Genomic DNA, 13,640 nt, shown 5'->3' with positions numbered 1-13,640 from the left:
AATAAAAAGGTACTGTGAAAGAGAATAGTGTAGGGAGACCTAAATTACCATAGAGATCAGAGGGCATCTGACATTTGAGCCATGCTTTGAAGGACAGTGAAAGTTAATAGGTAAAGCTGTGAGGAAAGGATGCTAAAAATGATCATAACATAAATGAAGGCCTTAAGGCTGAAAAGAGCATGGTGCATTCGAGAAAATGGAAGGTGGCCCATGTGGCTAATGCCTGGGAAGCAAGGGGGAGACTGGAAAAAGAGAGGCTTGAGAGACAGGTACAGGAGTGTGTCACAGGATGCTGGAACTTGTAAAACAAGCTAAGGCTTTTGACTTTGTCCAAAGAACGAATGGAAGTGAATAAACCATTTTATGCAGGATAGTCAAAGATCATATGTGCACTTTAAACAAGATCATTCCAAGAGAAAGCGAGAAGAGGAATTAAACCACCACCAAAAAGATTTGAGGGTGGCCAGCAGAAGGCCAAGAAACCTAAAATGGATACTTTTGTTTTTCCCAGGTATCGAAGGGTGAGAAGCTCTGAGAGTATCAAGACTATGGAATTGACAATAGGCTGTAGGCAAGCATTCCTAGGGAACCGTCTATCAAATTTCCAGAGGTTATTCAATCTCAGAAAGACTTAGATGCTATTATTCTATATTTAAAAAAAAAAAAAAAAAAAAAAACTAGCTCAGAGGCAGCATTATTGCTGAGTGGCTTTTTTTAAGAGCACAATACAGAGTCACTCTGGGTCACAGTAACTCTCAAATGATGATTCTGGACACAGATTAGCATGAAAAAAACTATGTAAATTATAACCAGTTTTGAATGCAAAGAAATACAGTGTAAAGGTATTAATTTGTCTTACAAATATGCTGATTTCAAGAGGGAGCCAGGGAGAAAGGGAAAGGGGCCCAGTCAGCCTTCAGTGCTACAAATGAATTCAATCTCTAGCATTCTTAACTTTCAATTAAAAGAGGAAAAGTATACTTATTAGACACTCAAATAAACAACAATGGTGTAAAATAAACTTACCATGTTTTGTACTAGTGGCTAATACCTTGTAGGGTGTCAACTTCAAATCCAGATTTTCTTTCCGTAGCAGCTTTTGATCAAATGATAAAATACATTAACCAAACAAGTATAAAGATTGTTCTGAAGCAGTCTTGCAGGTAAGTATTATATTATAATAGCTTATTATAAGAGATTACTAAATTAATTGTACTTTGATCATCAAAAATAAATTTATTAAGCACTTACTTGATGGAATGTCGATTTTTTTAAACTTATTCTAAATCACTATCAATAGTTTTCAATCAACACTGGGGGTTTTCCAACTCATTTATGCCGCTCTTTCTAGTCACAAAGTATTTTAGAACTCAGAAAAAAAGGAAATGAGGACAAATACGTTCCTTTAAAAGCCAGAGGCAGAGATGCAATTTAAAGAAGAAAAAGATCTAGTTGACTAAGAGGAAGGGAGTTACTAAACTCGACATCAAGAGAACTTAACTGAGAAAAGAGTTTTAATAAAAACGAACAATTGCAGGGGCACCTGCGTGGCTCAGTCAGTTGCACAACCGACTTCGGCTCAGGTCATGATCTCACGGTTTGTGAGTTCAAGCCCCACGTCGGGCTCTGTGCTGACAGCTCAGAGCCTGGAGCCTGTTTCAGATTCTGTGTCTCCTTCTCTCTGACCCTCCCCTGTTCATGCTCTGTCTCTCTCTGTCTCAAAAATAAATAAACGTTAAAAAGAATTAAAAAAAAAAAAAAGGAACAGTTGCAATTTCATTTTATACTCAACCCAAGAGTCACTCTGCAGTGCATAAAAACAACTAAAGTTGTTTAAGGTCAACTGGAGATTGCTGAGCTTCCTATGATTGCACCTGAATGTTAAAAAAAATTCAGTGTCCATTCACTGCATATATACTAAACCAAAATTAAAAAATGGTCCCTGCCAATATAAAGTTATAGTTACCTTGTCCATGAGTGAAATGATTTGAAGAATAAGTTGATCTTGGCGTAAATCATCCCCATGCTTAAATATAACTGGGTATTTGCCCCCATCTTCTGTCTTAAAAAATAGCTGTGCAGGCATCAGAGCACTCTGAAAATAAAAATATTGTTTTCAAATATGGATGTAAATTAATGCACAAAGATCTACCATGCACATAGGAAATGCTGACACATAAGGTAAACAAACAGGTAAGCAGAACCTAAAGAAACAAAATGGGCTGACAACAAGACACAATAGGAATCCTTGAAGAAAACTACGAACTAGCTAATACTCAGAAGATTACACAGCATATAGAGCAAAAGCTCTGGAGTCAGTCACAGATAGGAATCCAGGCTCCACCGGGTACTAGATGTTGGATCTTACACATATTCTTTACCCTGTTTCCTCACGTGTAAAATGAAGGTAAAACTTCCTCTGCACAGCTGCTAAGGTGATTAGAAACCATAGAGGAACAAGAGTCTGGCACCACGCCTGATACAAAGCAGATGTTCTATCTATGTTTGCCATCATCGTTTTAGTATTACAGACATAATGAAATAAATGAGATAAAACTACAGCATAAAAGTGCACCAGATACAGGGGTGCCTGGGTGGCTCAGTTCAGTTAAGCATCCGACTCCTGATTTCGGCTCAGGTCATGATTTCTCGGTTTGTGACACTGAGCCCCGCTGACACCATAAAGCCTGCTTGGAACTCTCTCCCTCTCTCTCTGTCCCTCACTAACGCACACACACTCTCCTCTTCTCACAAAATAAACAAACATTAAAAAAAAAAAAATGCACCAGATAGAAAGTCATGAGCCAAGGTTACTAATAGGAGGCATACGATTAGTCATGCAGCTTTGAGACTCAAACTCCTCTTTTATAAAATGAGGGGAGGTCTCAAATACCTATATATTTTATTCTGGAATAATTATATTTTTGCCCTGAATCTTTCCCTTAACTAGCTGAAATCTCCAATGTAGCTTATAAATGTGTCTAAATCAATACACTTTAGAAACCACCTCATGTGGAGTAGTAGAACACTGAGATACCTACTTGGAGATAAAAGGTCAGAAAACTGTTCAGAAAAAGATGCCCTATTAGTTTAGATCACTGAGGGGAAAAAAATCCTTTAATATTGAAATTTGAAAAAATGTATGATAGTCTAAAGAAATGTGTCTGACAAAGAAAGCCATTACAACCTTAATTTACACAGGTGATGAGAAATATCAGAAAGAAGTATCAGACAGAGGGATAAACAGACAAATTTGTGACAGAGCAAATACAAATACATAAAATGTTAACAAAAGTCAAACAGTAGGTATATATAGTTGTTTACTGTGTAATTCTTTAAACACTGCTGCATGCTTGAAAAATTCCCCATAAAATGAAGGGGTAAAAGGCATCAAAAATGCTTCAGTGAATATATGTTTAGAACTTACAACCTCTTGTGTATTAAAACTCTGAATTTTAAATTATCTTAAATTTGGAGTATCCTTTTATCACCCCAAGCAAAAATATATTTTATAAATTACCTCAAAGGCTTTTGTGACCCAAAAAATGATTAAGAGTTACTATGACTGGGGTACCTGGGTGGCTCAGTCAGTTAAGCATCCCACTGTTGATTTCAGCTCAGGTCATGATCTCGAGGTTGGTAGGATTGAACCCCACACTGGGCTCTGCGTTGACAGGGTACCTGCTTGGGATTCTCTCTCTCTCTCTCTCTCTCTCTCTCTCTCTCCCTCTCCCTCTCTCTCTCTCTCTCTCTTTCTCTCTGTGTGTGTGTGTGTGTGTGTGTGTGTGTGTGTGTGTGTCCCTCTCCCACTCCTGCTACTCTCTTTCTCTCAGAGTAAATAAATAAACTTTTTTAAAAATACTATAGTAGAAAAGCACCTGAGAGGCTTAGTCAGTAAAGTTTCTGACTCTTGATTTGGGCTCAGATCATGATCTCAAGGTCCTGAGATGGAGCTCCTCACTGGGCATGGAGCCTACTTAAGATTCTCTCTCTCCCTCTCCCTCTGCCCCTCCCCGACTCCTGCTCTTGTGCATGAGCTCGATCTCTTAAAAAAAAAAAAAAAAAAAAAAGAATTACTATGATAGAGTTATGTAGTAAATACCCTAAAACCATTAACCCTAAACTCCAACCCAAAATTTTCAAGAATGCTCACATACTTTAGGGTTGGAAGAAAAAGAAAAAAAAAAAAAAAAAAAAAAACTGAGTATCAGGATCAAAAATACATTTCATGGTATTTTATTGGCTACCCATTTTGTGCATGTAAGACATAATTATCTGCATACTTCAGAAGAAAATGGGTCCAGAATCTACCTAACAATAGTGGCAGGTATATTCTTATACTCCACTCTTACAACTCCTGCTTTCAACTCATCCTGTTTCAAAAAATTGGTAAAACTACCTTTTTGATTTACTGCTCTCAATTAGTCCTCAGGGAATGTGAATATTAGAAGCTGATCTTGTTTGAGAGTTCAAGTCCAAAGGAACACCAGTTGTATACAGGTATACTGGTTGTTAATGTCTGTGTGCAACTCTTTACATTTCAGCTTCCAGTGGGTTGTAAGCACAAGCTGAGAAATATTTGCATTTTATCTCCTGTACCAGTATTTTTCAAATTGCAGGTAATAATCCATTAATGAGATTTAAAACCAATTAAACAAGTTGCAAGTTAAACTTAAAACTTAATGGAACAGAATAATTCTTAAAAGAATAGAAACTATCAGAGTCCATACCATGCAATAAGGTTCAGTACTACTTTATAAAACTCAGCCTTTCAGTTGAATGAGATGTGCAGCCATAGGCTGCCTTTAAACACACCTTTGAAAAAATTCCAAACTACCTCTTACTATAATCACACCCCTTTTTATATTCATAAGTCATTGTCCTATGAGCCCTTTCTTTTCCGAATACAAAGTAATAATCTGAGTGCAACTTATGCCTTGTACCCCTAGAATCACAAAACTTCACCACCAGGTATCCCTGAGACCATTCTTTATGATGCCCAACAGATAATGATGCTTCACAGCTAACGCTGCTCACTCCTTGGGACTAAGTGGAAAAAGTGGCTGCTACCAGCTCTTTCTAACTATCCAAGTCGTGGCCAGCCAAAAGAAGCGTGACATGCTATAAAGGACTAATGAGAATTACTAGTTGAAGATACAAGAAAAAATTTAAGTCACAAGAACAGATACCAGATCAAGAAATGTTAAAAAGGTTAACTGAGACTGTTACTACATGGATTTATGAACTGAATGAGTAATATAAGTTTTGCAATTATTTTTTTTAAAGCTTACATGGAAAAAGTAGGTGTGGTTCTAATTAATAAAAAGTTCAAAAATTAAAGATTAAAAAACCCAGAGTTTAGGGGCGCCTGGGTGGCGCAGTCGGTTAAGCGTCCGACTTCAGCCAGGTCACGATCTCGCGGTCCGTGAGTTCGAGCCCCGCGTCGGGCTCTGGCCTGATGGCTCAGAGCCTGGAGCCTGTTTCCGATTCTGTGTCTCCCTCTCTCTCTGCCCCTCCCCCGTTCATGCTCTGTCTCTCTGTGTCCCAAAAATAAATAAACGTTGAAAAAATAAATAAATAAAATAAAATAAAAAACCCAGAGTTTAAAAAAAAAGTGTATTTTACACATAAATGCCTACTGATAATACAAGATCTTTAAATCAAGACACATTGAATAAACAAAAGACAATTTTTTATCTAGCATGTACTAAATCAAACAAAATTATAGATATTGTCTGCAACGTAATCATTGTTGAAGGGAGTGTTTTTGCTTTACAAAATTAGGTTCCAATGATATACATTGGATATCCATCACAATTACCTTAAATAGTGTAGCTGTTTCTGGGATTATTCCTCTAATTTTCACCTGGGGTTCTAAAGGCAATGGGATAAGTTCCACATCTGACAAATTCATCTTTTCATTGTCTCCAAGCAATGCCTGTAGTCTCTCGTTCTAAGAGAACAAATCAGAAAGAATTGAGTTAAAATGTAAAGGTAGTTTATAATATACAGGGTAAAGACATAAAAACTAATTCTACTAACTTTAAAATGTTTGCAAAGCACCATAAAATTATGTGCAATGCATCATAAAGGAGGGGCGCCTGGGTGGCTCAGTCGGTTCAGCGTCCAACACTTGACTTCGGCTCGACTTCTCACAGTTTACAAGATCAAGCCCCGGGTTGGGCTCTGCGCTGATCGCACAGAGCCTGCTTGGGATTCTCTCTCTCTCTCCCTTTCTCTCTGCCCCACCCCAATCACACACACATGCACACGCTTGCTCTCTCTCTCTCTCTCTCTCTCAAAATAAATAAACTTTAACATAAATAAACAACTAGGGGCACCTGGGTGGCTCAGTTGGTTAAGCATCCGACTTCAGCTCAGGTCATGACCTCACGGTTTGTGGGTTCAAGCCCCACATCGGGCTCTGTGCTGACAGCTCAGAGCCTGGAGCCTGCTTCAGATCTGTGTCTCCCTCTCTCTCTCTGCCCCTCCCCTGCTCATACTCTAATCTCTCTCAAAAATAAATAAACATAAAACAAACAAACAACTAGAGTACTGCTGCTAAAACCAAAGTCAGGTCACGTCACTCTTCTGTTCAAAACTCCCAACAGATTCTACGCTAACTCAGTGTTTAAGTCATAAGTCCTTGTAATGACTTACGAGGATATATTCCATCTGTGTCCCTATTATCTCTGCCCTCCATCCTCATCCCCTACTGCTCTCCCCCATTCTCCCTTTGTTCCAAAGGGACTTCTTCCTATTTCACACATACATCTCTCTATCTCTCGTGCGCACGTACACACGGGCACACACACACACATACACTCTCACCTCAGGGCTTTTGTACTTGGTGTCCCTCTGGCTGCAATGGTCTTCTCTAAATATTCACATGGCTCGTTCCCTCACCTGCTTCAGGTCTTTGTCCAAATGTCACCTTCTTAGTGAGGTCTTCCTGACCACTCTATTGAGAAGTGAAACACTCACTGCCTTACTCCTCAAACCCAGCACTTCCTACTTCCTTTGCTGCTTTATTTTCCTCTGTAGCATACAACAGTATCTAGCAGGCTACATATTTCACTTATTTATTCTATTTCCTTACTCCTCCAAAACTCCCTAAGAATAGAGATCTTTATGTTTGCTGCTGTATCCCTAGATCCATGCTGTAGGCATGCCAAATACATTTTTGTACAACAAATACATGAATATTATCACCTAAAGAATGATAAAGTGAAAAGAGAATACTTAACAACATTCAAAATGAAAGCTTTAAATTTGGGGGGCGCCTGAATGGCTGTTGGTTAAACATCCATCCAACATTGGCTCAGTTCATGATCTCACAGCTCTTGAGTTCAAGCCCCGCATCGGGCTCTGTACTGACAGCTCAGAGCCTGGAGCCTGCTTCAGATTCTGTGTTTCCCTCTCTCTCTCTGCCCCTCCCCGACTCGTACTCTGTGTCTCTCTCTCAAAAATGAATAAACATTAAAAAAACTTTTTTTAAATATTAGGCTGTGTGGTAAAAACAAAAGTTATTTCAGGAAGCTTTAAGCGATGCCTCAAATAGGTAAGGAGTCAGTTATCCTCCAGGATAGCTAAAATTGAAGTGTAGCCAGAGACTCATGTGTGTGCCAAAAAGAAGAGCACACCACACAGAAACAAGCTGGTTGAAATCTATGCCCCACACTGACAGCCACAGGAACAGACATTCCTGCAGGTGGGTATGTGGGATCACATTGCTCCCTCACACAGGCAGCTCTGGGGAGAGCGGCTCCAGAAGGAACAGCAGTAGGGATTTAGTTATTTAACTTTGGTTTCTTATTTTTCTCAGCAGCAACAAAAAAAAGGTCATCTCAATAAAAATGTGTTTCTCTTCCGCCTATTTTCTCCTTCTTAACCTTGTGAATATTATTCCTTACACACATATCTGTTAACATTTCTCTTTACAGCTGATCCCCTGCCTTTGAACTCCTGACTCAATTTTTCACCTTTTCCTCTCTCCACCTTCCTCTCACAAGTCTGAAGAACAACAGTAAAGTGTGTTGTGTTCTTTTACAAAGATCACTAAGAAAGATCTGCCTGTGATGGGATTAGGTAAAGAGAAGATCCTTCACATCATTTGGGCTAGTGATGAGGAAAAACAACATATGAAGAACAAATACTCATCTATTGTCATCAAGTAGAAGCCTTACTTGATGGAAAGATCCCTGTTCTAGCCATGAGAACAGATGCAAAGCCAGTGAGGTCACGAACAACTAATTCTGCAACCTTGGGCAAGTCACTCTGGACTTTCATTTTCTCAGAGTGCTTCCAGTATCAATGATCTGTACAGGTCCTTTCCACATCAAACAGATTATATTCAAAGATGCTAAGATGCTAAAATGAGACCCAATAAAGCACTGTAGATTAAAAATATGGACATAGAGGGGCACTTGGGTGGCTCAGTCAGTTAAGCGTCCAACTTCAGCTCAGGTCACGATCTCATGGTTCGGGAGTTTGAGCCCCCACATCAGGCCTCCTGCTGTCAGCACAGAGCCCGCTTTGGATCCTCTGTCCCCCCTCTCTCTCTGCCCCTCCCCCACTTGCACTCTCTCTCTCACAATAAATAAATAAACTTAAAAAATATGTATGGACTTAGAATGCCTAGGAACAAACCCCAACTGTAATATTTACTAGGTGAGGATGGTAGACAAATTTCTTAACCCCTCTACCCCTATTTGTTCTTATAATTGAGATAATAGCATCATCTAACTTACAGAGTTGTGAGGATTAAATCTATCTACCTATACCTATATAGATATAAATTCATAAAACAGGATCCTGTATATAATCAATACTTATAAATCCTCCTATTATTATAATTGCATAAGAATTTCATAAAATAGATCAACCCAAAAAGATAGTACCAGGACTCAGTATTTTATGATACCAAGACATCATTAGTCAAAAATAAAAAGCAAAGCCCATAGGTTTACCTTTTTCTTACGATTTCCGCTTTCACGCTGCACTGCCTTCATTAGATGCACCAAACGATCTACAAACGTTTGCTGAGCAGCCAGTAAAGAACGCATAACTCTGACAGACTTATCACCCTGAAGGGATTCAAAGGAAAGGAAAATTAGTTCTGTGTAGCATAATGATCAGGGTTTCTTTAATAGCATGGGTGATCTTTATTTATTCTTCTAATAGCTACAAACTTCAATACAAAGTGAAATTGAAAAAGATTAATTATCTTGATTCAGAGATAATGAGAAAACTGCTAGCTTATTTAAACACTGCCAACTCTTCCAAAGTTGAAAATTATCTGAGTCTTCAGCGAATACTAATCTATCAAAAACAGCACTTTTTTTCAAATACAACCATGTGATAAGATAGAATTCATTCACCCAAAATGCATTCGCTCATTGACTCAGTAAGTATCTGAAAGCCTATGATGTCTTTAGAAATGCACTGGGCATATGGTAGAAACAATATCACCTTCAAGGAACGAAAACTCTACTGGGAAAAAAAAAAAAAAAAAGGAAAGCACTCAAATAGCAACATAATGCATGCTTGCTTCGTAAAATGTAAGTTATAAAAATTAAATGCCATAAAGTCTTATGTAGTGAATTCCCAGTTCATAAAATATTATAAAATACATTTTCTCATTTAATCTTCTCAATAAACTGATAAGGGTGGCTTATCAGTATAAGAGCAAATGTTATCATCCTCATTTTGAAAGTGAGGAAATTTAAGCTCAGAGAAAATGAAATTTCTTCACAAGATGACAAAAGCTGTGACAGACTGACCTTAGAAGAGACAACCAAGTACTTATCTGCCAATAAGCTAAATGCAGAGAAGTTCTGAGAACTATAGAAATGTTTAGGCTCAAAGAGCTCAATAAGATGTGCTTTAAAATTTTAAGAACATAAAACATGAAACTGCAGATAAAAGATGCTGTGAAGTAATATATTTCTGTAGCAAATCACAGATCAATGATGTGGCAGTTCTCACTGCCCATGCACCCTCTGCTGGCTGCACTGTGCCACAGTGCTTTAAGAATCACAACACCTAAGAGGAGAAAATGGCTTTACATAGATTTTAACAACCGTTAAGGAAGCAAAAATATAAGTTATGTAGGAAGTACCTGCAATATGACCATTGTCAGATTTCTAAAAATGTACCTATCTTGATAAACAAAATAGAAAAGACAAAGGGAAATAAAAAAGCAAAGTTCTGGAATTTGTTACATGTATAGTTTTATTTCATTAAATCAGAAGTCAACGAACTTCCTATAAAAGATCAAGGAAGAAACACTTTAGGTCTTTTTGGCCATACAGTTTCCATTTCAACTATACAACTGTTATTGCAGTGCAAAAGTGGCCATAAACAATATGAGAACAAATGAACATGATCATGTTCCAATAAAATTTTATATATGAACACCAAAATTTGAATTTTACATAATTTTCAAATGTCACAAGCTATTATTCTTTTTGGTTTTTTCTACCATTTAAAAACATCAAAACCACCCTTAGCACATGGGACATACCAAAACAGGCAACAGACCAGATCTGGCCCATGTACGGTGTTTTTGGCAACCCCTACATTAAATGGTTACCTTCAACAATGCTTGGCTGAATCGTCTCATTACATTTAAGTACATCTCATGGGTCTTTGGATCTCTCTGCTGAGTGTCCTGATCTTCACATTCCACTATCACATACCTTAAAAATTCATAAGAGGTGAAATGACACTCAGATTCATTTTGTAAATACATATTCTTTTCCACAAAACTTGATTAATTCACATTTGCAAAAAATAAGTGGAAGAAATGAAACATATTCTTCCATCACTCTTTAGAAGTGGAAAATTAGGGGCATCTGGGTGGCTCAGACAGTTAAGCATCTGACTCTTGATTTTGGCTCTCACAGTTTGGGAGTTCAAGTCCTGAATTGGGCTCCATGCTGATAGTGTGGAGCCTGGTTAGGATTCTCTCTCTCTTCTTCTCTCTCTGCCCCTCCCTCACACACATGCAGTCTGTCTGTCTGTCTCTCTCTCTCTCTCAAAATAAATAAACTTTAAAAATTTTAAAAACAATAAAAGTGGAAAAGTAGGGCACATATACAACCATTTATAAAAAAGTAAATTAATAACAATAACGCCTTAATTTGTATAATATCCTAGATGTTCTTTTGATGTCAACATTTTCTCCTAATACTTTATAAGGTACATACACATTACCATCCTCAGAAATCATCTAAGCTCCCATGTCTACCAAGTAACTCAAACAATATTTTCATAATCTGTGTAATACTTTTGGTATTACATATGGCTCTCTTATTTTGAAAATTACTCTGAAGCTAACTTCTCATTTACATACTTTTGCAAAATAATTTTAAAATGGTTTTTTTCCCATCCAATCTCCCCATTTCTCAAAAATCCATATATAATCATATATAAATTTGTGTATCACAAAATTATGGTTTTAGAGGGTTAAAGAAATTTTTAATATATTTTTACACCCGAACTGCTTATATAATTGCCAAGTCATATAACCACTGATCTGAATTAGATCTCAGACACCAATGTTTTCTAACTCCTCTCATGGGAACAAGCCATACTAACAAACACATTTTATATCACAACTCAGGACACACAGCCATGTGGGTACACACGGATGCCCAAAAAACGGAAAAAAAGTTTCAAAAATACTCTACAAACAATATGTTAATATTTGCTACTCTGTTCTATTTCATTTTTCTTTAATAACAAATGCTAGACTGTGAGGCTTTAAATTGATTTCAGTGGATCAATTTTTTAATATTTATTTATTTTTGAGGAAGAGAGACAGAGCACGAGCAGGGAAAGGGCAGAGAGAAAAGAAGACACAGAACCTGAAGCAGGCTCCAAGCTCTGAGTTGTCAGTACAGAGCCCAATGCGGGCTTGAACCCATGAAACGTGAGATCATGACCTGAGCCGAAGTCGGACGCTTAACCTACTGAGCCAACCAGGTACCCTGAAAGAGAATCTTAAGCAGGCTCCATCCTCCGTGTGGAGCGGACAGGGTACTTGATCTCACAACCATGAGATCATGACCTGAGCCAAAATCAAGAGTTGGGTACTCAACTGACTTAGCCACCCAGAAGCCCCCTAAATTTTTCTTCTTTAAACTATCTTCATAATGTTCCACCTGTATTAACAAAAACATCAATGGTTCCCTCTTGACTACCGTTTTAAATTTTAATATTTATTTATTTTTGACAAAAAGAGAGAGACAGAGCATGAGCAGGGAAAGGGCAGAGAGAGAATCTGAAGCAGGCTTCAGATTCTCTGAGCTATCAGCACAGAGCCCGACGTGCGGTTCGAACTCACGAACCATGAGATCCTAACCTGAGCCCAAGTCAGACACTTAACCGACTGAGCCACCCAGGTGCCCCTTGACTATTTTAAAACAGTTTCTGTGGCCCCAAGCATCTGGTTCAAACGTCCACTATCCTCAATGTATGCACACACACTGCAGTCAGGTCAGTCCCCTAACCACTCCTAGTATGCACCCACTTGGTGCTCTTGCTCATGTTGTAGGAATTTCCAGAAAGATCTTCCAGTCTCCACCTTTCCATATTCTACTCACCCTTCAAGTACAGGAGACACTTGATCTCTTCTAGGAAGTCTTCACAGACCCTGACGAGTTCACTCTTCTCTGATTTCCTAGAATAGGCCTTGCCTCTCAGACAACTTGTGCTGATGTTACCTAGCTCATCACTGTTTCATGTGTTTAACTCTTAGTTCCCTTCATAGATTACAAAGAAACTGATGCCATATGCCATATCTTAAAATTTTTCAGCAGCCCCGGATATACCCCTAATAGTCCTAACACAGAAAAATTTTAAGGACTGATAAAAGTAAAAGCCTCTCTACCTCCTCTATTAGCCAACCAGTGCAATGGTTTACCATGATAATAGCAGCTGTTCTGAAGTCATAGAGTTGCACAACCTAGAATTTTCTGTAAAGTGGAATGAAGAACTGAACCATGACCTTACAGCAACCATATCATGTTCCCAACAGAAGTTCTAAGCCAAAAATTCAAGAAGGCGTTCTTTAATCTTGAATCAAGGAAACCTTCTAGAGCCACAGGATACATATGACTAATATAAATTAGTCATATACTATATGACTAATATAAATTAGTCATATACATATATACTAATATGTATATACATATACATATATGTATATACATATATACATATGTATATATACATAAAATATATGACTAATATAAATTAGTCATATACATATATACTAATATAAATTAGTATTTATACTAATAAAATTAATTAAAATCAAACAAAATTAAAAATATAGTGTTTCAATCACACATTCTACATTTCAGGTGTTCAGTAGCCTTATGTGCAGCATTATAGATAATTTCCATCACTGCAGAAAGTTTCACTGGACAGCTCTGTTGTAGATGAATAAGCTAGAACAGTTAAGATAAACTCCTATTTCCTATTCACAGTATTCCAAAATGTTTGGTCATTTCAGGACACTACCTAGGAGTGTTAAATAGACGGTGATTCTAAACTATAAAACTGCCAACACAGTCCTATTCAAAACCTATCCAAAACTTTCCATCCTTTAAAGTCCTTGACTATCTCCATCA

At 37.7% G+C, this 13,640-nt stretch overlaps 1 protein-coding gene across 1 annotated transcript in view; it reads right to left on the bottom strand.

The window, feature by feature from the left end:
- The window catches only part of PIK3C3 (phosphatidylinositol 3-kinase catalytic subunit type 3), a 148,095-nt gene that overhangs the window by 54,745 nt on the left and 79,710 nt on the right, over positions 1 to 13,640 (bottom strand). Inside the window, exons 14-18 of the mRNA XM_045459425.1 lie at positions 10,595 to 10,700; positions 8,970 to 9,086; positions 5,822 to 5,953; positions 1,967 to 2,095; positions 1,027 to 1,096 (exon numbers count right to left, since the gene is read on the bottom strand). Coding sequence (XP_045315381.1) covers positions 1,027 to 1,096; positions 1,967 to 2,095; positions 5,822 to 5,953; positions 8,970 to 9,086; positions 10,595 to 10,700 — 554 coding nt within the window. The remainder of the gene's footprint in view (positions 1 to 1,026; positions 1,097 to 1,966; positions 2,096 to 5,821; positions 5,954 to 8,969; positions 9,087 to 10,594; positions 10,701 to 13,640) is intronic.

The sequence above is a fragment of the Leopardus geoffroyi genome, chromosome D3, assembly GCF_018350155.1.
Source record: "Leopardus geoffroyi isolate Oge1 chromosome D3, O.geoffroyi_Oge1_pat1.0, whole genome shotgun sequence".
Taxonomy (NCBI): Eukaryota; Metazoa; Chordata; class Mammalia; order Carnivora; family Felidae; genus Leopardus; species Leopardus geoffroyi.
The sequence above is the reverse complement of the archived record's forward strand: the minus strand, read 5'-3'. Positions and strand labels throughout refer to the sequence as shown.